General features: G+C 44.3%; 1 protein-coding gene and 1 long non-coding RNA gene across 6 annotated transcripts in view; one reads left to right on the top strand and one right to left on the bottom strand.

Annotated features, from left to right (window-relative positions):
* The window catches only part of ESF1 (ESF1 nucleolar pre-rRNA processing protein homolog), a 71623-nt gene extending 66599 nt beyond the window's left edge, over positions 1-5024 (top strand). For 4 of the 5 annotated variants that reach the window (XM_006030034.3, XM_025211559.1, XM_006030035.3 and 1 more), the window contains exons 13-14: positions 1913-2059; positions 4146-4445. In XM_006030034.3, coding sequence (XP_006030096.1) covers positions 1913-2059; positions 4146-4445 — 447 coding nt within the window. Of the gene's footprint in view, positions 1-1912; positions 2060-4145 lie in introns of all 5 variants that reach the window. The other variant, XM_025211560.1, reaches the window with a different exon arrangement.
* LOC102380267 overlaps positions 1-24410 on the bottom strand; it is a 62736-nt gene that overhangs the window by 26119 nt on the left and 12207 nt on the right. Inside the window, exon 2 of the long non-coding RNA XR_003095599.1 lies at positions 6640-6708. This is a non-coding gene — a long non-coding RNA (uncharacterized LOC102380267). The remainder of the gene's footprint in view (positions 1-6639; positions 6709-24410) is intronic.

Genomic DNA, 24410 nt, shown 5'->3' with positions numbered 1-24410 from the left:
GAACTCCCTTCTTGTCAGTGCAGAGGCAGAAAAGGATCTTGGAGTCATTATTGATGCCAAAATGAACATGGGCCGACAGTGTGGGGATGTGGTCAGGAAGGCCAACCTCACCTTGTCATGAATCCACAGATGCATCTCGAGCAGGTCCAAGGAGGTGATCCTCCCCCTCTACGCAGCACTGGTCAGGCCGCAGTTGGAGTACTGCGTCCAGTTCTGGGTGCCGCACTTCAGGAGGGACGTGGACAACTCCAGAGGAGGGCCACCCGCATGATCAGGGGGCAGCAGGGCAGGCCTTACGAGGAGAGGCTAAGGGACCTGAACCTGTTCAGCCTCCACAAGAGAAGGCTCAGGGGGGACTAGCAGGCATTGGGGGAGTCCCTGTTCCCCCGAGCACTGCCAGGAGTGACTAGAAATAACAGTCACAACTGGGCAGAGGGTAGGTTTAGACTAGACATCAGGAGGCGCTACTTCAGTCAGGGCGGCTAGGATCTGGAACCAACTTCCGAGAGAAGTGGTACTGGCTCCTACCCTGGGGGTCTTTAAGAGGAGGCTGGATGAACACCTTGCTGGGGTTGTTTGACCCCCAGTGCTCTTTCCTGCCATGGCAGGGGGTCGGACTTGATGATCTGTCAAGGTCCCTTCCGACCCTACAAACTATGAAACCGTAAGTGTGTGTTTATTTACTATTGTTTTTCATTTATTTTAATGACACTACCAGTTTCCTTCTAGACTGCATCTAGAATGCATGTAGCATAGTGAGTCCATGAGGAAGAACCCTTAGTGAATTAGGGACAGCTAGAAACAGAACCCGGGCCATCTTCTTCGTCCTAGTACAATTAAGATTTTCTAGGAGTTAAATTTTAGCTTGCTTTTATTATTTAATTTGGGAACATATTTAATTTGGACATTCCTTTTAACCTCCATTTTTAATGTACAATCCCTGCCCTCGGTAGTTTTTGCCAGATAGAGTAGCTTACCTGGAGACTTGTCATGGACTCCTTCACATGTATCACATTTTGGTTAAAAATCCATGAAAATAATTTTTTTGTATAACATGCTTTTCAGAGCAGCTGAGTAATTCCACATCAAGTGAATTTTTTCCCTTAAAACATAACCTTAATATTTTTTTAAAAAACAGTAGTTTCCTATTTATAGGAATACCAAAAGGTTGGCTGTTCAGAACTGTTTGATATTGTCCTTAATTTTTAGTGGCGTGAATGGAAATCACAGTATTACCCTTCATTACTGTTTTTTCCATTTGTTGGTTAATGGGTCAAATTAATTTTTTACCCAAGGGTTTTCATAAATAAAGATATAAAAATTAATTTAATAAAATAGACAAGGGTTTCAGTCTTTTATCTTCGATATGTGAATGCTGAGATTGGATAAATCTTGTAGCAGCTGTGGATAGTGTTTTTATATTCAGGTGATACAATGAAAATGAGCAACAGTGAGTATATTGAATTAAAGGATTGCCTCTTTAGCTTGTTCTATTTAAATAATAAATCTGCTATGAGTTTATAAGCAATAAGTAACATTCTTAAAATGGTAAGTAGTAATGGAGAGGATTGCCTATCAAACCTGTGCTAACCTGAAGTTAGATAGATATAAGTTGTTAAAATGAGACTAAAGCCTGCATCTGCCTCTGCATGTACATGCTCATTTAATAATACCAAGTCTTTCCTCCTCGCCAGTTCTCCAAATGTTTTAGAAGATATTTTTACACTATTAAACTAACGTTTCTATGTTTTTATAATTGCTTGCAATCTGTTTACAAATTACAAATCTTCCCCTGGAGCACTGGAAATCCTGAGTTCTCGTGTTTCAGATGGAACATCTGTATCCCATATACCATTGAGAGATATTGTGTAAACTGATTTTTTTTAACTTCTTCTTTCTTTTATTGTAACAGGCTGAAATGGCTCTGCTCATGATGGATGATGAAAATGATGACAGAAAACATTTCAATTATGACAAAATTGTAGAACAACAGAACCTGACTAAAAAGAAAAAGAAACTGCTACTGAAAAAGGAAGAGTTGATAGAAGATGACTTTGAGGTAACAAGAGCCTCCTAATTCTGAAATATAGTAGAAGCTTAAAAGTATTGGTTTCTTTTTAAGAAGAGTGGATTGGTAGTCTGATGAAAGAGTTAGACCTCAGTCACAGATTTTGAGTACCATATCAACAAAATGTTTACAATACAGTTAAACTTAAACCTCTTTACAGAGCTCCTTTAGAGAGAGAGGTTGAATCAAATAAGAATACAACTTGTATTGGTGTGTGCTGCTTTCAAATGTTTTATTACCTACATATGTCTCCTTTTCACCATAGAGGCTGGGTGCACTTTTACATGGGTTTAGATTACAAGCAGTCTTTCTCTCGTAGGGGAAGTGAAACCAGATGATATAAATGTCTAAGGAGATGGAGTACATTCCACAAGCCTTCTTATAACTTAGCTGCAGCATTTGTCATTGTCCTCTTCCTGGCCTTTCTCTTAGGGTTGTGTGAAGCTTCAGTAGCCGATTTGATTTGGAGGAGATTCAGCCCAATTCGGGGACTGAATCTCTGAATCCAAATCAAATCGGGAGACCAGTTAAAAGCTCTGAATCGATTTAAAGCATCCAAATCGATTTGGAAAAGATTTGTCGATTCAGCCACAGACTAAACAGGCAGCTGACACAGCTGCCTCCAGCTGGTAAGGCTGTTGGGATTGGGGGAGGGAAGGGGCACTGGGGAGGTAAGGATTGGGGCTGGGACAAGCTGTCTAGCTGGGGCGTGGGACACGGGCATGGGTGACTGGTGCTTTCCAAGTCTTGGGGGGGTACCAGCAGGGCACAACCAGGGTATGGGGGGTCCCCCAGCATCTGGGTACCGAACGCGCCAACCATGCCCCAGCATCCTGCCGGTGGAGCCAATTTCAGGAGGGGACACAAGCGCTATCCATGCCCCCCGAGCACCCAGAGTGCTTGCTGTTGGGGGACATGTCCCGTCCTCCCCCACCCCAGTGTGCCCTCCTGTGTGTTGCCTTTGTACCGCGGGACTCGGGAAGCACAGGATACGGGCACGGCAGCACTTCGAGCAGGGGCTATGCCCTGCTGCTGCTTTCCCAGTCGGCGGGGTGGGGGCAGGATGCCGGCATGGTTTGCTCTGGGTGGAAGAGGGCAAGTGGCATCAGGGTATAGCCCCTGCTCCTAGCGCTGCTGCACCTGTGTCCCGCCGTGCTGGCTGGCAAGTGACAGCATTGCCCACCCCCCTGCGCCAACTGGCAAGCAGTGGCAGCGCAGAGTCCCCTCTCCCAGCGCAGCTGCACCCGCTGCCCCTGTGCTCTGCTGCGCCTGCTGGCAAGTGGTGCCAGCACAGAGTCCATGCTTCCAGCACTGCTGCGCCTGCATCAGCACTGGGAGTGGGGACTCTGTTCTACCACCACTTGCCAGCTAGCATGGCGGGGAGGGGATGTGGGTGTGGTAGCTGGGAGCAGGGGCTATGCCCTGCTGCTGCTTGCCCCCTTCTGCTCAGAGTGAGTCATGCCCACATTGCGGCCCCCTCTGCCCTGCACTGGCTGGGCAAGCGGCAGCAGAGCATAGCTCCCACTTCGAGAGCTACCGCGTCCGCATCCTGTGCTCCCCTGTCCCTTTCCTTGAGTGATGTGCCCCCACGCCCCTTCCCTCCCCCAATCCCAAGACTTGTCAGTTGGAGGCAGCTGTGTCAGCTGCCTGTTTATTCTATGGCCGAATCTCCAAAGTGACGCCAAATCTTTAGGATCTGATTTGGCCAAATCTAATTGGGACAGTAATTCGAATCGCCGAACCAAATCACTGTCCTCTGAGTCGGCTGAATCCAAAGTGAATACCTGCCACTTCACTCAGGCCTATTTTCTCTACCGGCTTTTTTCATGCTGGCTCTATTTATAACCAAAAGGAACTTTTTGGCCTACCTCCTGTGGCATAAAGGGTTTGTGTAATGTCCTAACAGCATGTAGCTCATCTTCTTGCATCACCTTTTTGCATACAACCAAAAGGTAGTTAGTGCTTTCTGCACGTGCATGAATATATAGCTTCATGTAACGGTATTTTCTTATAGTACTTTCTGGAATTTTTTCATCCATAAAATGGCTAACTGAAATTGGTTCTCTTCTGTCTTCAGGTGAATGTTGCTGATGCAAGGTTCCAGGCCATGTATACTTCCCACTTGTTTAATTTGGATCCTTCTGATCCAAACTTCAAAAAGACAAAAGCAGTGAAAAAAATCTTGGAGGAGAAAGCCCGCCGAAGAGAGCAGCAGCAGCAAGATGCTACAGAGGCAGAGAAGAAACAGGAAGCTGACATAGGAAAGAAAGCAAGTGTCCCTAAGAAATCCATAGATCCTGCCTTATCGTTGCTAATAAAGTCTGTCAAAAATAAAACTGAACAATTCCAAGCGAGGAAGAAACAAAAAGTCAAGTAACTGGGCTTCATTTTACTTTTGGCAGTTCAGTCTATGCTCTTTGTTTGTGTAGTGTGTTGAGGCCATGAATAGTTTGTATAATGTCCTAATGTCTCCTGAGAAATCAATGGAAATACTGAGGTTTCAAGATGAACTACGTACAACCCTTTACCTCAGTGACTTTTTCCTTATCCTTCTATGAATATCTGCGGAAATACAGTGGTTATGAGAGGTCACAAACATGAACATGCATAACAAAATTAACATTCCTGAAGCTGTTTATTTCATAATATCATTTCATTTGGAGCTAATAAAAATGTTAAAGATGGAGGCTAAGACCATCAAAAGTCATAATTATGATCACATTTAAAAAAAAGAGAATTGTTATCATTGGCTTTTGGAGCATGGTATTATTTTAGATAAAATCTCCTCCGAAATTGCATAATGATGTGTTTTAATACTTCTTGAGTCTGTAAACAATGCTATTGGTAAAGATGTTTTTAATATAACTGAAGAAGAAGACTGGTTAGATAAATGTTGGATACTAGTTAATAACTGTGTATAACTCAAAAATATTAAAATATATTTTAATTTATTAAATTTCACTTACACAATAGTGGACTGTTCCCAAAGCACCTTAGAAACAGTTATTGAAACTCAAATCTCTCTGATATAGATTATATCTTCTTTGTATACGTTGGAAATTAAGCAGTTAAGTGCCCCAAGTTAAGTATCTAAAACCATCCTTAAGCATCTATTTGTACTTTAGGTCAAACTCTTTTGTACCAGGACCAATTTGTAAACATCAATGGCCAGTCTTGGCCCAGTGCCCCCACTCCTGACCCGCTGCCCCACAGCCCCAGTCTCCCAGTGTGTGGGGCAGGGAGAGGGTGTATGCAGCCCCTTGCAGCCCAGCAGCCCCTTGCAGGCTGAAACTCTGCCAGCCTGCAAGGGAAAAGCCGTGGTTTCCCACTTTTTTCTACTTTAAAAAAGAATCCATTTTCAAAGTTTGTTGATCCATTTTTAAAGTGCAATCCTTTCACACATTCTTGTTACCCATGGGTTGAGAAACACGGCTTTAGGCATTTTCTTATATTCTTCTACTGCTGTATTCCCTTTAGAGTCATTCCACAGGTAGCTGCAGTGTTAAAAACGCTAAGATGGGCCCTGTTAGCACTGGCATTGTTGCTGCCACTGCTGAAGTTGTGCATCAGTGGATTAAAAAAGTAGTGTAGGAACATAAATACCGATTTAAATAAATATTTGTTTAACCTGTTGTAATTACAACGAGTTAAATGACTAATCGGTGGGGTGCAAGGATGGGGACAGGAGTGGCAATGCTGGGCTCTAGCCTGTGGCTCTAAGTCGAGGAGAAGGGGGACTGCACTCATCCTCCTCAAGCAGTGTGGGAAGCCAGGTGCCATAGCATCCCTGCTAAGCAGGCAGCACAGCCCAAGAAGTTGTGGGGGGCAGCAGCCAGCAAGGGGCTGCGGCCACTGGCGCAAGGCTTCCCAGGGCCAGTTGCATCGGCAGGCAGCAGCTAAAGAGGGACTTTACCAGCCTGCAACCACCACTAGCATGCTGCAAGGGAGGGAGCAGGCAACCCCTCCCCTCCCTCACTTCTCTCTCCCTCCCTCCCTCTGCCGAGCCTAGCTATTAGGTTTTAGTCACCCCTCTCATCCTCTCTCCTCTCCCTCCTCCCCTCCTTGCTCCTCTCTCCCTCCTGCTTTGCTGCCTTCCAATTCCTTCTAGGGCACCACAGGACTTCCTTCCCCCTTCCTCTCTTTCCCCACCCCCCACTTCCCTCCTGACCTGCTGGGCTCCAGGCTAAATGATAACTGCTAGAACCGGTTATCACTGAGCTGATCAGTTAAACGTTTAACCATTCACATCCCTAGTAGGGAGTTTCAAAATGCTGTTCTTGAGAGATGCAGAACTCAAAACATTTGGTTGTCCTTTTTATTTCTGTTTTGTGTGTCAACTATATTAGGCAACCAGTTTAGCATTATTACTGTAAGGCAGCCAGAGAAGCCTATTTGTGACAATGTGTTTGATAAAATGTCACCCCCCCGCCCCGCCCCACAATAAGCCGTGTAAAAACCGTGAATAAGCTACCTATTCCTAAAGGCTAACATGAGTTAAAATAGGTCCTGAAATAGTTGACTGCTGTGTCTGCTAATAGAGGCCGACTCAATATGTAGAAAGATGCACTTACCTAGCAAATGAACATTGTCCTCAAATGACAGCCACTGGGTTCTCAGTTATAGGAAATATAGGTCAAAATCTGGAAATACAGTGAGAAATGGGAGTGTAAATAGAAATTGAGGTGATTTCATAGGAGAATTGATTGTTCAAGAGCACAATTGATTATGCTGATGTTTCAAATATACTTAAACTTTCAGTGCAAAGTCAGTTTTTCATTCTAATGACCACTTATGCATCTGTACTGGAATGCTTCCAGATTCACTGTTAGATAGAATAGTTGGATGGGCACAGTTTGGGAAATGAATATGTTTTTTAGCAGCTAAACATATTAGTTCTCATGGCGCTGCAGGGCTTAGCTGTAAAATGAAAGTTGTTTCCATGTGGTCCAAGACTTTCATAACTGGTTTAGAATGAGCTGACTGACTTGGCTGAAAAAAGAAAGACACCTCATTGGAACTAGTGACTGACTTAAGACCATTGGTGCATACTGAAGACCAATGTATTAGTGTTCATCGGGATGTAGCTTGAAAATCAAGCTAATGGAAAGGGATTATTTTGGCCAACTACTTCCTTGTTGTTGCAGTGGCAAAGCATTGCCAGTGCCCTCATCTCCCTTGCCTACTTATTGCATGTTGTATAGGTGTTCTGGATGTTTTGGGTATTGTGAATGTTAGGGTTTGAGGTTGCAATTTAGGGGGGTCCTTGGGTTAGCATTTGGCCACAAAAGGCCCTTTCCAGCTCTATGAACTAAAGCAAGGATAGGCAATGTTTTTGGGCAAAGTGCCCAAAACACCTGTAACCTTGACTCCTAAGATGTTGGTGTGCCAGGGGCAGATGGCATGAGAGCCACCAGAGGTCCAATCCTTGTTGTGGCAGTGCAGACCTGGCCCCTTCCCCCACTCTTTGCCCAGAAGCATGCGTGCCAAGCAAAATGCCTTCGTGCACCACACTCTGGCACCTGTGCTGGGGGTTGTCTATCCCTGAGTATGAATCTATGTCTAACATGAATCATTATGGAGTTACAACTTGATTCCTAAGTGTGGAGGTGATTATTCCTCACTGTGAATGGCAATAATGAAGTGTGAGAGAGGAAAACCCACCATTCTTTTAAATGCTGGTACTGTGAAAAGTGAGGCACATAGGTAACATGTTCAATTCAAGAATTTAAGCAAGGACAGTTCATCGCAAGTGCCTAAGACTAATCCTTGACTTTGTTTAGGAAAATGTGTTAATACTAATTCAGCTCTATGAGGACTATCCACAGGGCATTTGTTTTAGGTCTTCTACATAGTTCATCTTTTGAATTATGAGTGCATGTTAAAGGTGTAATGGATACTTAAATACACAAAAGTCCTAGGTATTAGATCAGATATACTAAAATGCTAAGGGATGGGTTATCCAGAGGGAAGAGTTGTTTTTGTGTACCCATCTAAAATGGGGGGAAATGGGTTCAGATAGTTCTCCTCTAGAATTTGGAGCAAAGGGCTTGGACACTTGACAAAGTGGATGAGTTCAGAATTGGCATGGATTTTGACTAATTGTGCAATAAAACGTCAGGAAAAAGGGGCTTGGAAATTCCTTTAAAATGTGGTCTCAGTAAAACTAATAGTTTTTAGGCAGTTAGTTTGCTACAAACAAGTTATACCTCCAGGGGCAACAGCACATTTCAGTCATCATTTGGCATCAGAAACCACTGGAACATCTGATCAGAGCATAAACCCCCCAAAATTTGTTCCAAATGATCCACAGTTCCTTGTGTTTATGTTGTGTTATCTTGTTATCCCCCTCCTCCCCAAGATAAAGAAAATGTGAAGGGACAATAACAGGCTCTGCAACAAATCTGAACCTCTTTGTATCTGTTACTTTCCAAAAAGTCTGGCAAATGAGATACTGCATCTTGGCTTGAAAAGGGATGCATTTTTTCTGTAGCTTGTGTGCCCAGAGTATGCATAGGGATAGCAGTGACCACTGTGAACATTTCTCTCAAACATGGTAGAATATTATCCTATAACTCTTGCCTTAAACAGAGTAGCTAGTGGTTGAACCAGAGAGTATCTCTTAGCAGAATACCAATCTCAAATTTTAAATCTTAGTGAGGATGAGGAAATTATATCACTTGGTAATCTGGTCCACTGCCTAATTACTGTTTGTTTAAAAAGATCTGCATGGCATGTTTTCAGCGGAGAGGCTCTATTTCTTCTTGAGCTTCAGTCAGGTCTCTCCTTTTCAGCATGGCTTCTCCCAGGTCACTTAGTTTCAGACTGAAGGAGTAGATGGTTCATATGGTACCTCTTCAATAAAACTCAGCGGTGCTGATTAATAGTTTCATAGCTGTTAGGGACTGGAAGGGATCTTACAGTTCATCTGGTCCAACCCCCCCCTGCTCTTGGGCAGGAAAGACTGCTGGGATTTCTCTGAATGTCTTTGCATACGGAAATGCAAGGGGATTGGTGCTACATCCTCCTCAATACCTATATAACAAGTCTCATTTACCAGAAGTATGCCAGTGACACACAGTTCATTCTCAGTTGATGCAACGATGGTAACCTGTTAGAATGCTTACAAGAAAATGGGCTCTTGGATAAAGACCAGCAGATTCAACTTGAATCAAGCCAGGAATTGAAGTAGTGTTAGCTGGAAAGAATTAAAAAATGAAAGACCTAGAAGAGATGTCTCCATCTTACTGTAAAGGCTCCCAGGTTCATTCCTCACACTGGTGTGAAGCCTAATTGCTCTGTTTTTCATTCCTCACTCAGTCTGGTTGTCCAGGTGGTATCAGTTTCTAAGAATGCTTTTGTTGCTAGGAAACTTTGTCCCATTCACTCATAGGAAAGAAAGCTGACTGCAGTAATCCTCACATTTATCCCTTCCAGACCAGATTCCTGTTGTTCACTATCTGAAGCAAAATGTGAAGAGGATGCACTGCTTTCAGCTGGCAAAGGAGGCAACTGTCTGCTTAGTTCTGGGCTGAGGCTTCTGGGACCATACCAGTGTTCAAGCTTCTCCAGTCTCTCAGACCTCATATTGGCATCAAAAGCTTGACTATCTTCTAATCTTCAAAGCAATTAATACATCAAGCTCTAGCTACATCAAAGGCCAGATTTTGATGCATGAACCATTGTAGTTGTGTTCCTGAGACAATACAGGTTGGAAAGGCCAAGATTAAAAGCATGAGAGGTAGTCAAAGAGATTTGTTTATAGATGAGGTTTCCAGAGAAGATGAGGCCAAATCCAGAGTCTCCCCATCTTTATATTATGTGAGAAAACCTCCCTTAAAAATAAAAAGCTTTTCCATGTCAAAGTGACACTTGGCACTGTCACCACTTCCTGGCAAATAAGCTTCTCCTATCCAAGAATAAAAAAGTGGGGGATGGAATAGATGCATTTAGAAAAAAAATACGACTTCAAGCAGAATTTTTGCCTTGAAAACGGACAAGTGTAAGAGACTGAAAATAGGAACTAGTGCAACTGAGTTGCTAAGAAAGATGCTACTAGACAGAAATAAACCTGCAAAGGGAAGGCTTGAAAAAAATTAGTTAAAGTTAAAAGGTCACCAGTTCTGATAAAAGTGTTGCCATTGCATTGTATGCTGTAAACTGTTGTATGTGCTGTGTGTGTGTGTGTGCACACACGTGCGCAGGCTAGCATAGTTCTTAAGGAGTAGCATGTTTTCAAATTCACTAAGCATGCTGCCCTTGGTGAATCCATGCTGACTGTCCCCAATCACCTCCTCTTCCTTCAATTGCTTAGAAATGGATTCCTTGAGGGCCTGCTCCATGACTTTTCCAGGGACTGAGGTGAGGCTGACTGGTCTGTAGTTCCCTGGATCCTTCTTCTTCCCTTCCTTAATGATGGGTACTATATTTGCCCTTTTACAATCACCCAGGAACTCTTCCAATCACCATGAGTTTTCAAAGATTTTAGCCAGTGGCTCGGCAATCACATTGGCCAACTCCCCCAGCGCCCTCAGGTGCATCCCGTCGGCCCCATGGGCTTGTACACAGTCACAACCAGATTTTCTGAATAGTCTCAAACTTGTTCTTTTGCCACTGTTGGCTGCTCATCTCTTCAAACTGTGCTGCCAGGTGCAATTGTTTGGGAGCTGACCTCACCTGTGAAGACTGAGGTGAAAAAAGCATAGAGCACTTCAGCCTTTTCTGCATCATCTGTCACTAGGTTGCATCCCCAATTTAGCAAAGGACCCACACTTTCCCTGGTCATCCTCTTGTTGCTGACATACTTGTAGAAACCCTTCTTGCTACCCTTCACATACCTTGCTAGCTGCATCTCCAATTGTGCTTTGGCCTTCCTGTCTTCATCCCTGCATGCCCAAGCAATACTCTCATACTCCTCCCTAGTTGTTTGTCCAAGTTTCCAATTCTTAGAAGCTTCCTTTTTATGTTTAAAACTTACTGAAGAGTTCCCTGCTAAGCCAAGCTAGTCGCTTGCTACATTTGCTAGTTTTCCTGCACATGGGGATGGTTTGTTCCTGTGGCCTCAGTAAGATCTCTTTAAAGTACAGCCAGCTCTCCTGGACTCCTCTCCCCCTCAGACTGGTCTCCCAGGGGATGCTGCCCATTATTTCCAAGTGAATTGAAGTCTGCTTTTCTGAAATCCAGGGTCCATACTCTGCTGCTCTCCTTCCTTTCTTTAGGATCCTAAACTGAGTCATCTCATGGTCACTCCTGCCCAAGTACTGCTTGAAGTAATTGGTATCAATCCTTCATGTACTTGGAACTTTCTTTTGTGCTGGGGTTGACCTTTTGAGTTTCATCTAAGTTCTTGCTCATTAAGACATGTTAGTAGTAGTAGAATTTAATTTTGAGGCAAGTCCTGGAATAAGGCATTCTTGATGAAGCTGGCCACAGAGCATGTTATTGCCCATTCTTGATTATAATCCACAACAGTGATTCTTAACCTTTTAAGGCTTACAGCACCCCTCCATACCTTTTCTGGATTTAGTGGTACCCCATTATCCAGGGGATGCACTTGGGGACAGGCTGAGAAGTGGCTGTGGCAGGAGAGGGCACCCTCACCTGTGTTAGGTTTATCATGCTTAGGTGCTATACCTATCTTAGGCATCTCTTTATGTAGAGGCCAGTAAATGTAGCCCCTACTGGCTCTGGAGGTACATTGTTTGGGTAGTATGGGCTCTCCTTATGCTGTCTCTGTTTTGTGGATGTAAAAGGCATCAGAGAGCAGAAATGTAGATCTAGCATGTTCTGGGTTTAACCTTCCGCCCAGTAAATTATTAACAGCCGTGTTTGTTAATTAGTGGATAGCAGAGGATCAAAGTCAATGAGATTACTCACATACTTGGCTGAATAAGAGCCAGTGTGCTCAGCTTCTTGGAAGCTGATCACAAAAAAGGAAGAATTATTATAGGGGGCAATAGGACTGGAAGATGCACATCATCCCAATCTGTCTCTGACCATCTCAGGCAAAAAAGACAATGCTGTGCCAATCTGCAGTCCCATATACCACCTCCTCTACCTCAGGATTTGGATTTTGAGATATCTAGCTGGAGGAAGTCTCTCCTCTGGAGCTGTACTAGTGCCAACCATTTAAAACGGGTAGAGGCATAGGGCTTCTGTGAAGGTGATCTTGGCTTCTGAAAGATACTAGGGGCTGTTCTGCCAGTCTTGTGAGTAGGACTCGGACTTTCCTGTGGCAATACAAAACTGCCTCTGATCACCAGATGGGTAGATCCATGATGGGTGCAGTGGTGCAATCACATCCCTTTCCATCCAAACTTTAAAACCAACTGCCTGGGAGGGGAAGCAGTATTTCTTTTCAGGCAGCACTGAGAGACGTGACTGACTTCATGGTTCATTATCATCTTCCTGATTCCTGTTAATTTGTTTCTACTCCACAGGTGTTAATGACCTGCTCTCCTTTTTAATGGTCTTGATGTTCCACTCTTTCAACTTCCAGTCTGACGAAGGGTTTTTAAACCCGAAAGCTTGCTTAACATTTTTTTCCAACAATTTAAGTTGGTCTAATAAAAGATATCAGATTCACCCAAAGAACCTTGTCTGCCTCTGTCCTTAGACCAACATGGCTACAACCTACACTCTTCCAGCTATCCTTTCTTCTGCAGTTTTGATGTCTGTTAGCCATTCCTGGTAATGCCTCTCTTCTGTTTCACAGCCCTGAAGACTGTTCTTAGTTCTAGCTAAATAACTTGACACAGGTGTGGTAATATTAACTCAGATGTAGAAATGTCAGACAAAGTATTGGAGTCACTATCAAGATGTTCTAGAAGGCCAGATTTTATTTTACAAATCTGAATAAGAGATGGACGTTTAACTATAATGACTACGGGATTTATGACACAGTATCTTTTGACTATTCTGACTTTTTTTTTCAGTTTGTTATGTTTTGTTTTAATGCTATGTTTAATATAGCAAATTAGTGGACGTTCCAATAGTTATATTATTTTTGCTTTGATTTTAATTTGAATAATATGGTGCTACCCCCCTAGCATATTAGTAAAGTATCTAGTTTCTCTTTAACTGAACAAAAGTGTGCCTTGCTATATTTGATGATGTGCCACACCATCTGCACCTACCTTTTCAAAATCCTGGATCCACCCATGTAACCAAATGACCTGGAAAGAACTCCTACCATGGGCAACGCATAGGAGGGTTGGGGGTCATGTGCCCCCCCCCTGAGATTTGGCCCTCAGCGGCCAGGGAGTGGGGGGTGATAGCTGGTGCCCCCCCGAAAATGTGGGGTGCTAAGAGAAGCGCTGGCGGCACTTCTCCCAGTGGCAGCAATCAGCGGCTGGGCCCCCCACCCCAGTCGGCAATCAGCCACTGGTGACCCCCCAGGATCAGGAGGCACCAGTCGCCCATGACCCCTACCACAGGATCATGCCTGATTATTTCCTTCCCCCAGTGTGTCCTCTGACAGGATTTACAGGTGAGAAGGGATAGATTGGGACTGGGTTGAGCCTTCCATCCACTTTTTCTTGAAAGATATAACCTCTGTTGTTCAAGTGTATCCTAGATGCACAGCTTCAGCAGTCTGGTATTACACAGTATGAGTGAGGCATAATCATTGTCTTCTCCCAAAAGAAAGGAAAGACCAGCAGTATAGCAGATTTTTAAAGGAAGGCAAAATAAGTTACCAGACTTAGAAAACAATGACCATCATTAGAACCCCCTGGATCCAATCAGGCTTTTGTCCCAATCACCTTAAATCTAACAACATGAAACTTATGGCCAAATTTAAAATCCAGTTGATAATAAAAAGCTTGTGGTGACCTTTTAACATTTAGCAGACTGTCTTTCCATACACTATTGGCTCATTTTTTAATAATAGTTTTACTAGTTATAAAAAGCCCAGATTCAGGAAATCATTTGTATTCAGAAAAGCACTTAAGAAGGTGCTTAAGCCCCGTGGAAATAAATTGGACTTAAAGATGTGCTCCATCCAAAAAAGTGTATTGAATACTGAGGAACTTGAGCACTTCCCTAAATACTTTCTTGAATCCCAGCCTAGATGTTGACAAGAAGTCATGATGTGGGGGTGTGCACGTGTACGTGTGCGTGTGCATGCGCATGGGGGCATGTTGCCTGTGTAGTAGGTCACGGCAACCAGCCAGGAGTGTGGGAGGGAGGTGGTTGGGGCAGGGGGCAAATGCAGCAGAGCTTGTCCAGGTGGTGCAGTTTCCCCCATGGCATTCTGCATGGGGCTGAGTCCTGCCTGCTCCTGCCCGGGGCAGCCTGTGCTGTGGCCCACATCAGCCCTGTGCTCACTAGCACTGCTCCTGCCCTGGCCAGCACATACAGCTTCCTAGTGGGGCTGCTGCTGCTTCTGTGACAGCCACCCAGGTACTATTCGGCTTCCCCCGCCTCCAGTGGTTCCTCCTCCTTCCCCTGCTGTGCTTCTCTGGGCAACAGGTAGACCAGGGCACCACATGCCCAGCCAGGCACCTCCTGCCCCAGCACATGGAGCTCCTGCTGCCCAGCGTGATATTCAGCCACCTGTGGGCAGCAGCGTGGGTAGAAGGCAACCTCACTGGGAAACTGTGTGCACTGCCCGGAGCTACAGCTGTGCCATTGGCAGGTGCAGGGTGGATGCATGTTGCGCTGGGTGGGAGAAGGTAGAGCTTGGCCCCATGCAGTGTGCCACAGGGGCAGCCGCAAGCTGGATACAACCAGTTGGTGCTAGGATCCAGCCTGCGGGCCATTTTGTGCCCACACCTGATGTAGAGACTCACGGAGTGAAATCTTGGTACATTGTAACTAGTGGCAAAATTCCTATTGATTCAATATCAGGGTTTTACCCGGTGTCAGTACTGCTAACCCCAAACATTCAAAAGCTATGAGCCTGGGCTCTCAAAACCATGATCTTCGCTCATGGAATGTATTTTCCATGAATACATTCACCCTGAGATAAGGGTGACCAGAGGTTAGGTTTTCAAGCTTTACCTTGCAACTGAGAGAGCTAGAAGTTTATTTTATATATATATAGGCTTAGTCCATCTGTCTGTTCATCCGTAACGCTCTTGGGGGGCATGGGTCCAGCCAGTACTGCATCAAGAACGTCCATCAAGATGTCCAGTGGGGTCCCCCCCAAGGCTCTGTCCTTGGACCCATATTGTTCAACATCTTAATTAATGATGTGGACATTGAAGTCAGAAGCGGACTGGCCAAGTCCGTCGATGACTCCAAACTTTGGGGCAAAGCATCCACACCAGAAGACAGGAGGGTGATCCAGGCTGACCTGGACAGACTCAGCAAATGTGGGGATGAGAACCTGATGGTGTTTAACACCAAAAAATGCAAGGTTCTCCACCTTGGGAGGAAAAACCTGTAGCATCCTTATAGGCTTGGCAGTGCTCCACTGGCTAGCACTGTGAAAGAAAGAGACTTGGGGGTCATCACTGACCACAAGATGAACATGAGCCTGCAATATGATGCTGTGGCTAGTAAAGCAACCAAAACGCTGGCTTGCATCCATAGATGCTTCTCAAGCAAATCCCAGGATGTCATTCTCCCCTTGTACTTGGCCTTGGTGAGACCGCAGCTGGAGTACTGCATCCAGTTTTGGGCTCCACAATTCAAAAAGGATGTGGAGAAGCTTGAGAGAGTCCAGAGAAGAGCCACGCACATGATCAGAGGTCAGGAATACAGACCTTACGACGACAGGCTGAGAGTCATGGGCCTCTTTAGCCTGGAAAAGTGCAGGTTCAGGGGTGATCTGATGGCCACCTATAAGTTTATTAGGGGTGACCACCAGTACCTGGGGGAACATTTGTTCATCAAAGTGCCCCAAGGGATGATGAGGTCGAACGGTTATAAACTACTGCAAGACCATTTCAGGCTGGACATAAGGAAGAATTTCTTTACTGTCCGAGCCCCCAAGGTCTGGAATAGCCTGCCACTGGAGGTGGTTCAAGCATCTACGTTGAACACCTTCAAGAGTAAATTGGATGCTTATCTTGCTGGGATCCTGTGACCCCAGTGGACTTCCTGCCCTTTGGGCAGGGGGCTGGATTCGATGATCTTCCGAGGTCCCTTCCAACCCTAATGTTTATGAAATCTATGAAAGAATGACGGGTGGGGCATGGCTTCCGTAGAGTGGGCCAGGTGGAACAGGCTAGGTGTACATGGACAGTGGGGAGGGGAATGGTGTGGGGCTGGATGCAAAGCAGAGGCGTGGCATGGGGCTGGACATGGGGGGAGTGGCATGGGGCTGGATGTAGACCAGAGGCGGGGGGGTGGGGGTGGCACAGAGCTGGACACAGAGTGGGGGGCAGGTGGCATGTACCCGGATGTGAAGTGGCGGCAGCAGCACAGGGCAGTGGGTGGTGGCAGCAGTCTCCATATACAAATTTCCCCCTCTTGCTCCTGGGGGATGGTGGCAGCATGGGGTGGTAGATGGCTGCACTCCATCCCCACCTGCCCGCCCCTCTCCTCCTTCCCCTATTCCTCCCATCATTCTTGATGGGCAATTCGCTAGTTCTTTCATAAAAGCTAACATTCTTACCCAACCTCATTACCTTCAGACGCTGGGACTTTAAAATGAGCACCAAACAATCTTGAGATTAATTGTAACATTTCAAGCATTTGTAATACTGCTGACACCAAAAAGACATGGGTCAGCTTGTGCTGACCTGATTTCAAGATCCTGGAGCCCAGTTTGGTTTACCTTTTAAACATTTTATTTGAAGTAAATAGTGCTTAGATTCCTTACAACAGATTAGGGTGATTTGTGCTGATAAATCAGAGAACACTTATAAGCAAGTGATTTTTTTTTAAGAAAGAAAGAACAATTCTAGTAAGAAACCCTGAGCTACACCTGTTAAGTTGTTGGTTGTAGCCATGTTGGTCTAAGGACATAGGTAGACAAAGTTCTTTGGGTAAATGTGATATCTTTATTTAGACCAACGAAATAGTTGGAAAAATTGTTCTTTGCAAGCTTTTGGGCACAAATGCTCTTCCTTAGGCATAGGGAGAGTCTGTTGTGTGTTCTCTTGGGGGGGTTATTCTATTAAATATCAGGTAATTGGCAAAAGTTGTGGCAACTGTGTAGAGTATCAGTTAAATACCCCAAACCTACAACTGTTAAAAATGGGACAGACAATTCTTCTAACAGCTTGGGGAGGTCTTGTATAAAAAAGAAAGTTTTCCTCCAAGGTTGGCAGGCATTAGAATGATTATTAAATCATACGTCAGACATTCAGAGATCTTATATTACAGGTTGAGATCACAAGCGGTTTTGATTTATTTAATAACAGAAAAAGATCAGACAACCAGAGATGAACAGCCAGGCATGTTTTCTATTATTTCTGCCTTCCAAAATTAAATGTATTATTTCCAATTAATTGCGACAGTTGGCTTTCATTCCTCTTTCATACTCCTACAATGTTAAAAAATAACACCATTAAGCCATGCTGACACATATTTTAAATAACCACTTTTGCTGAAGAACAAAACAACCAACCAGAATACTACACTACATTCAAAGTCAAGTCCTGGCAACCTGTATTATATATATCAAGCTATTAGAGGAGTTACAATGTTTTGCACTTGTCTTAAATCATAAGTCAAATACTTTACCTTCAATTTTGTAGCTAGGATAGTAATAAGGGCAACCAGAGTGCTAACTCTGGCAGAGTGGTTTTCATTATTCCATATTTTATAACATGTTAAAACCATAAATTTTAGCCTTTTGGATGTGAAAATGTAAACTTCTATCTCATGTGTTGGCTTATTGCACTAAATATTACTAAAAATATGACAGAATGGTTTATTGTCTTCAGTATTTCCTGAATGCTTGGAATATAGTGTTTTAGATGCCCAACTGGGCAGGGGTCATCCAAGATTAGCATTGTTCTTTTGTCCCCTGTGTCCCCAATACACCAGTAATTTGTGCTCAATATCATTCCAGCTCTCACTCCTTATTTTAGCTACTGGATCCCATGTTAACTTGTCCTGCCCATATAGGGCCATCAGAACAGTTCTACTGTAAACCTGCAGTGAGTGCCCTGGCAAACCTTACCCCACACCTATTCCTGTAAGATACACTAGTTTATCTTGCCAGGATCTAAAAGTTGGTTACCATTTCTATATGGACAATTGCCTTGAGGCTATGATCCCAGCTCTCTTTTGGGTGGACTGAATCTCTTCACTCAGGTGGGTTGGCATTGTACAAGTTGAGTGGCCAGGCTTATCATTATTTCTAGGCTTAACAGTTCTGTTCTCTCTTTATATTCTAAAGAAGATCACCAAAAGATGCCAAATGAAAGTCAGGGTTGTACTTAAAACCTCCTTGGTACCAAAATTCACTATTTTCAGCCTTATCTACAGTAGCAAAGTTGGTCATGGCTGGCTACTGTTGTCAAGAGTGGATGCAGCTGAATCAATGGAATAAACATCTTATGTTGACCTTGAGTATATGGAAAGTATAAGTCCCAGCAGACAAGTGGTTAAGATGGGATTAATGTGGATGGTATGAACTGAAAAGCGTCTCAGCTGACATTGACTGCAGTTGCTATAAAAGCACTCTCTTTGGCAGGGAATAGGCTGTTTGAGATGGACCTAAAGGTCCCAGGAAGATGGAGACCAGTGAATGGGACAATTTACTGAGTTGAAAAATACCTCTCTGTGGGGATCTTTGCTGTAGTGTAGGAAGAGACTTATCTGCTCAGCGTCAACACATTTGAGAAGGACTAGATAAAGTGAGTTGCCCTGGGAACTGAGGATAGATATAGAGTTTTCTTGGCCTGATTGAAAAGCTCTCTCTTCAGGGAGTAGGTAAGCATCCAACTTCCTAGAGGCATGACATCTGGTTTAAGTCCATATTTAGCCTGCATCTCTTACAGACATGCTTTTTAAGCATTAACCCTAAAAGGAAAGCAACGATGTAATACAAAGGCTAGGGTTAAAAAAACCCTATTGTAGTATATTCTTTTTGGATCTTTCCAATCCTATTCTAGTGTTTGACAGAGGCAAAATTATAAAGGAACACTGAAATATTAACCAGAGGTATCAAGTGTTTCAAGCATTGCCTTTCATGCAAGAATCTCAAAGCATGCTTGCACGGGGCGGGGGGTGTTCAGTGTTTCAGGATCAGGGGCTGCAAGGTCAGGCCACCTGTGTGACTTGTAAAGATCCCATGGTGAGCCAGTCATATATCAGCGTTAGAATCCAGAACGCCCAGCTCTAAACCACTTGTAAATTGTTTATTATCTTCTGCAATGGCTGTGAGGCAGCTTGTATGACTGGTGTCAGCCATGTTTCACTTTTTTCAGGGCCAAAATGGAAGTCTGCTAGATCTGGGGTGCTCAGCCCTTACCTGTAACACCAGATCCTGCCTGCAAAGCCACGTTATATGGCCTGTGGGGCTTCCTATAGGTCTGAAAATGTGGCAATGGGGAGCAGTGGCAGCTAACTTGGGGCTGAGTGGGGGGCCAGTTGAGGTAGGGGGCAGTACAGGGCTGAGTCAGGCAGCCTAGAGTAGCACAGGGCCAGGCAGGGGTGGCATGAGCCCCAGTCCTGACACACGGAGTCTGATCCAGCACACAGACTGGCTCCATGCCACTTATCTGGTCTGTGGGGCCAAAAGATTGAGTACCACTGGGCTAGATGATGATCTGGCAAAATCATAACCTGGTCTTTTTTTGAGAAGGACATTCAATGCTGAATTGGACGTGATATCTTTTTTTCCTGTAATGGTGTTGATAACTCCAGAGAGATGGCTCTGGAATTCATATACTGCTACCCCCACTTTCATACCGTTAGAATGACTCTAAAGGGAATAAACGCACATTGCAGTAAATAAATTTGTAAGTAGTTTGTGTCTTTTACAACCACTCATAGAGTTTAATAGGATGGGTCTGGCTTAGTATTCTTGTCTTTAACATGAGAAACCCTGGAGAGAATTACAAACAAAAGGATTGCACACCGGAGGTTAAAGAGATGCCTGGAATGAATATGCTGTAACTATTCCCAAGGATAGTTAAGCCCTGTAATATTGCAGTATCTTTATTAAGAGATGAAGGGATCCCTGCACTATATAAGTCTGGCCTTGATCTCCTTCCTTCTCATTATTGGTTGGCACATCACTTGTGTTTGAAGTTGGTAGTGACCTGCTTGGTAAACTGTCACACATGTAGTTCCCAGACAAATGCAGGACAGAATGAACAAAGAATGAATAGATGTGTTAGGATGGGGATAACTCAAAGGGAAATCTTTATGCAGATTCCACTCATGGTCCCAGAGTAGGGCAACATCTGATGTGACTGCTAGACCTGAATTGCTATCCTTGAGCATTAGTAATGCTTGACACCACACAAATGCTCACAAACGTGAATGTGCATGGTGGTAGATGAGATGAGATGTTTTTCCACATTACAAATAGGAAATGGAAGTAGAGAGCTGGTGAGTTCCCCCAGTTGCTTGAGAATACTGTTATCAGTATGAGAGCAAGGGAGACTAGAACATTTAGAGGAAAGAAAGAACAGAGTGGTCTGAGCAATGATGGCTGAGACTCCTGTTCAGAAAGATAAGCATGAATCTTCTGGCTCTCAGAGAAAGTGGTAAGATATGCCCAAGCCATCTCTTCATATGGTGTTTCCTGGTAAGCTCACCTGCTTGGCCTGCCTTGTATATTGCAAAAGCAACAAAACCCAAGAAATCTCTTGGTTTTAGCTCCTACCCATGATAGGGCGTTGAGTAATCGTATGCATCTCGTGTCATGTCTTGCGTACTACATGGTAGCATACTGGGTGCAAATAAGAGTCAAGCAAAGGCACTCAGGGCAAGCTCCTGCCCTCACCAACTTCTCATACTTCTTATTCCATTTTTTTTCTAGCTGTTGGGTCTTTTCTGCTGGGGCCTGAGATTCTACCATGCTGGGACTTAGCTGTACTGAATGATGAAGTTGCCATTGCTGATGTTGGGAGGGGTTTCAAATAGGTATTCAAATCCTGGACCTCCTGGATAACTTAATGTCTCTGAGACTCTGACATGAGAATGGCAGTACAAGTAGTGTATATAGAGGGGTAAGCTGCATTAAAGGAAAACTGTAAAATTCAGCACTGGTGATGATTCCCCACTGCCAGTCATGGAAGATGCAGCAGTTGTTTTGACAGAGCTCAGGTAGTGCTGTACTGATGGTGAATTAAGCATCCAGTGTTCCCCAGTACCTATGTTCTTCAAGATGCCCTGCCATCTAGGCACATGGCAGGGCTGGATAGCTGTACAGATGTTTAGGGAAGCTAAAGGACATTAGAAATCTATTTATATGAGTTTCCTGAGCTAGCAAGGGTTAAGTGTCACTAGTTGCCATGGTAACCACCACACTATTAACCCTGTAGGTGGACACAAAACATGTATGAGCAGAGTTTGTAAGAAATTAAGTGTGATTAGTTATCCTAACTTGCTACAAACTCTTCTAAAAGCTGTAATGGCAGCAGATCCCTAGAATATACAAGTTCAAGGATAGAAATTCCCCAAGTTCATTTAGGAAATGAGATTCTCAGACTGCAGCACAGATCTGCTGTTTGAGATATCATATGGTTTTGTCATTTCCAAGCCAGTCTTTCAGTTTTGTTTATCTATAGTACATTGTGCCTTATTATGAATCATGATGGTGCATTAGAGCCTCTGGAATAAGCTAGACTATTCCTTTTCTCAACAGTTCATGAACTACGTAGACCGCACAGAAGATGGGAGAATAGGAAGCATTATTTATATTTTAATTTTGGGAAAGCTGAGGCATAGGTAAGACAAGGTGACTCCCTCAATTTGGATGAGAAGACTTGTAAAGATGGGAATTAAATCATAAGGTTTGCAGTACCAATCAAGCATTATCACCATGAAACTATCCCACAGCTCTGAACACAAGTTATGCCTTAATGCATCTAAGGAAATGTTATAAAAAATAAAAGATACAATCAGCTATAAGGGGTGGGGCAGCTTGGGGTCTGTCCACTGGTGGCCCCGCCCACCTGTTATGGGCCAACCGCCTGCCTTCTCTCCTGCCACGCCTTCTTGTTAATTAATTGTTAATTAAGCGGGAGGCTGCCCATTGTATTCCCCGATGCCAGAGGGTGCTATCTGCAGCTCCATTCCTCCCCTACACCGCAGCGCAAGCCTCGCAGATGGTATTTGTAAATTCCTCTTTATGTTGGAGTCTTGGCTGCTGTCACCCCCTCCCACCCAACTAATCAGGGTTTGACTCCCAGGCTCTAGCTCTCAAAAAAAACCTCACTTGGGCTCCTGCCCCTCTGTGGCGCTGGGATCTGCTCACCCCTGAATACTGTGTCCTCTCTGGTGCTAGGGTCAGCTCACCCCTGAATACTGCACCCTCTCTGGCACTAGGATAAGCTCACCCCCAAATATTGTGCCCTCTCTGGCACTGGGGTCCCCACACTGCAGTGGGCCCCCAATGAGGCCTTCTCCTTCCCCAAATAGCCTCACTCAAACCACCAGTGTTAACATTAAACAAGAGAGGCAACATGCCTGCTTACTTTAGATGATCATGAGGCATGGCGTAGTCTTCTGACAGAGACTACAGCCACAGCACCATAGTCATTGGGAGTCTGCCTCCCTGCTGCCCCTCTGGCTTTCTCCACTTGCCGTTTGTAGGGTCCTGGCCTTCCTCTTCCTGTCACCTGACTGGCTGGCAGGGGCTGCGCCTACTTGACCGGCCGGCTGTGACTGGAAGGTTCTGGATTTAAAGGGACCACCCTGTCTCTTAGTAACAGGGTTAGGGTTCCCTGTTACATCGACATATGTGCTTAAAGAGCTGTCGGTTTCACATCGTTCAGCTGATAGTAAGGCAGGACAGAAACAGGTTTGCTAACCCCCAAAACCACCAGTTCCACAAGTGATTCACTTTTCCAGGTCTGTATCCACTGCCAGAAAGAAACTTCCATTTTAATCAAAACAACTGGCAGATTCATGAAGGGTAAGATGTTTCTCATCATGTGAATCTCAGAACTCTGCAGGAGCAAACTACATACTAATACAGAGGAGCCAAAACTATATCAAAGGGATAACTAAGGATGGAGTTTGTGAAATCAAGTATGAAGTTTGTTTTCTGTTTTTATTAAAAACAATGCATTTCTTAATATATTCTTTAATAGCTGATGTATCATTGATCAGAAAGGAAAATCCTGTGATGTCTGCAGCAACCTTATTCTGATATTTCCTAATGTCTGAAACTTGCCTTGGCCAAATTGTTTTTAGTTTTTTTAGTGTAATTTAAAATCTTTCTTAAAACAATTAAATGAAGAGAAATGCTATGTGGAACACACGTCTTCCCATGAGTCCTCAGCCTGACAATCCAGAATACCACACTTATATCTCTAAAACTAATGGTTTACTGGTAGCAGTAGTAGGTTCCTATCTATTTTGCATACCAGGCTTGGAAGGAGAAGATGATACGTTTTGCTATGGGGGGTTCACAGCTACTTCCTGACAATACAGACAGAAGCCTTGAATTCTATATTTAACTTCAGGTCCTGGGAAGTAGCATAGTCTAGTAGTCAGACCCCATCTCCCATGCTCCCCCCCCGCATCTTTCTTGCAATGGCCCTGGCCCCAGCTCTGGCAGTGGGGAAAGTAGGAGGTGATATTGCAGGTGTGTGTGTGAAGGACATTCTAGGAAATGAGAGGTTTTTAACTCCAGTAAATTGTCTCTTCACTGAATGATTTTCTGCTGCTGGGGACATGTCAACGTTTTTTTTGCTGGTTTTCTTGGTCATTTATCATCATAAGCAAAAAAAAAAAAGTGACCTTTCTCCTACCAGCTAAAACCTCTGGTTGTTGTTCCAGCATCACATGTCACTGGTGGCACTCTGCCCTTCTGGTTGCTGAAGCTGGAGCTACTACAGGGACAGTGCAGTGGGAGGGGTAGACTGGGGGTCAGTCCACTTAAGCTTCTGTTTCTCTGTTGTAGTTAGGAGGCTTTCCCTTTCTCTTTGTGTCTAGGCACCAGCAGTAGCAGCATCCTGATGCTGCCACCTTAGGAGATAAATGTTTTTCTCAGCTCCTGTCCAAGACAACTCCACATCACTCCCAAGTCCAGCAAGAGCAAGTCCAGCTCAGCCCATGCAACAATCAGAAGGAACAGGCCCAGTACAGGTAAAATGTGCAGAGAATTCAGGGGACTTTAATATGTTTCTACTAAGCATAGGTCAAATGAGATTTTTCTTTTTTCTTTTCTTTTTTAGTTTTGTCAGTTAGTGAAATTTGGGACAATTTTCCTAGCAATGGCAAAAAATTGGTTGCTGACATGCATACTCTCACCCTCCCTCCC

The sequence above is a fragment of the Alligator sinensis genome, unplaced genomic scaffold (assembly GCF_000455745.1).
Source record: "Alligator sinensis unplaced genomic scaffold, ASM45574v1 scaffold1139_1, whole genome shotgun sequence".
NCBI lineage: Eukaryota > Metazoa > Chordata > Crocodylia > Alligatoridae > Alligator > Alligator sinensis.
The sequence above is the reverse complement of the archived record's forward strand: the minus strand, read 5'-3'. Positions and strand labels throughout refer to the sequence as shown.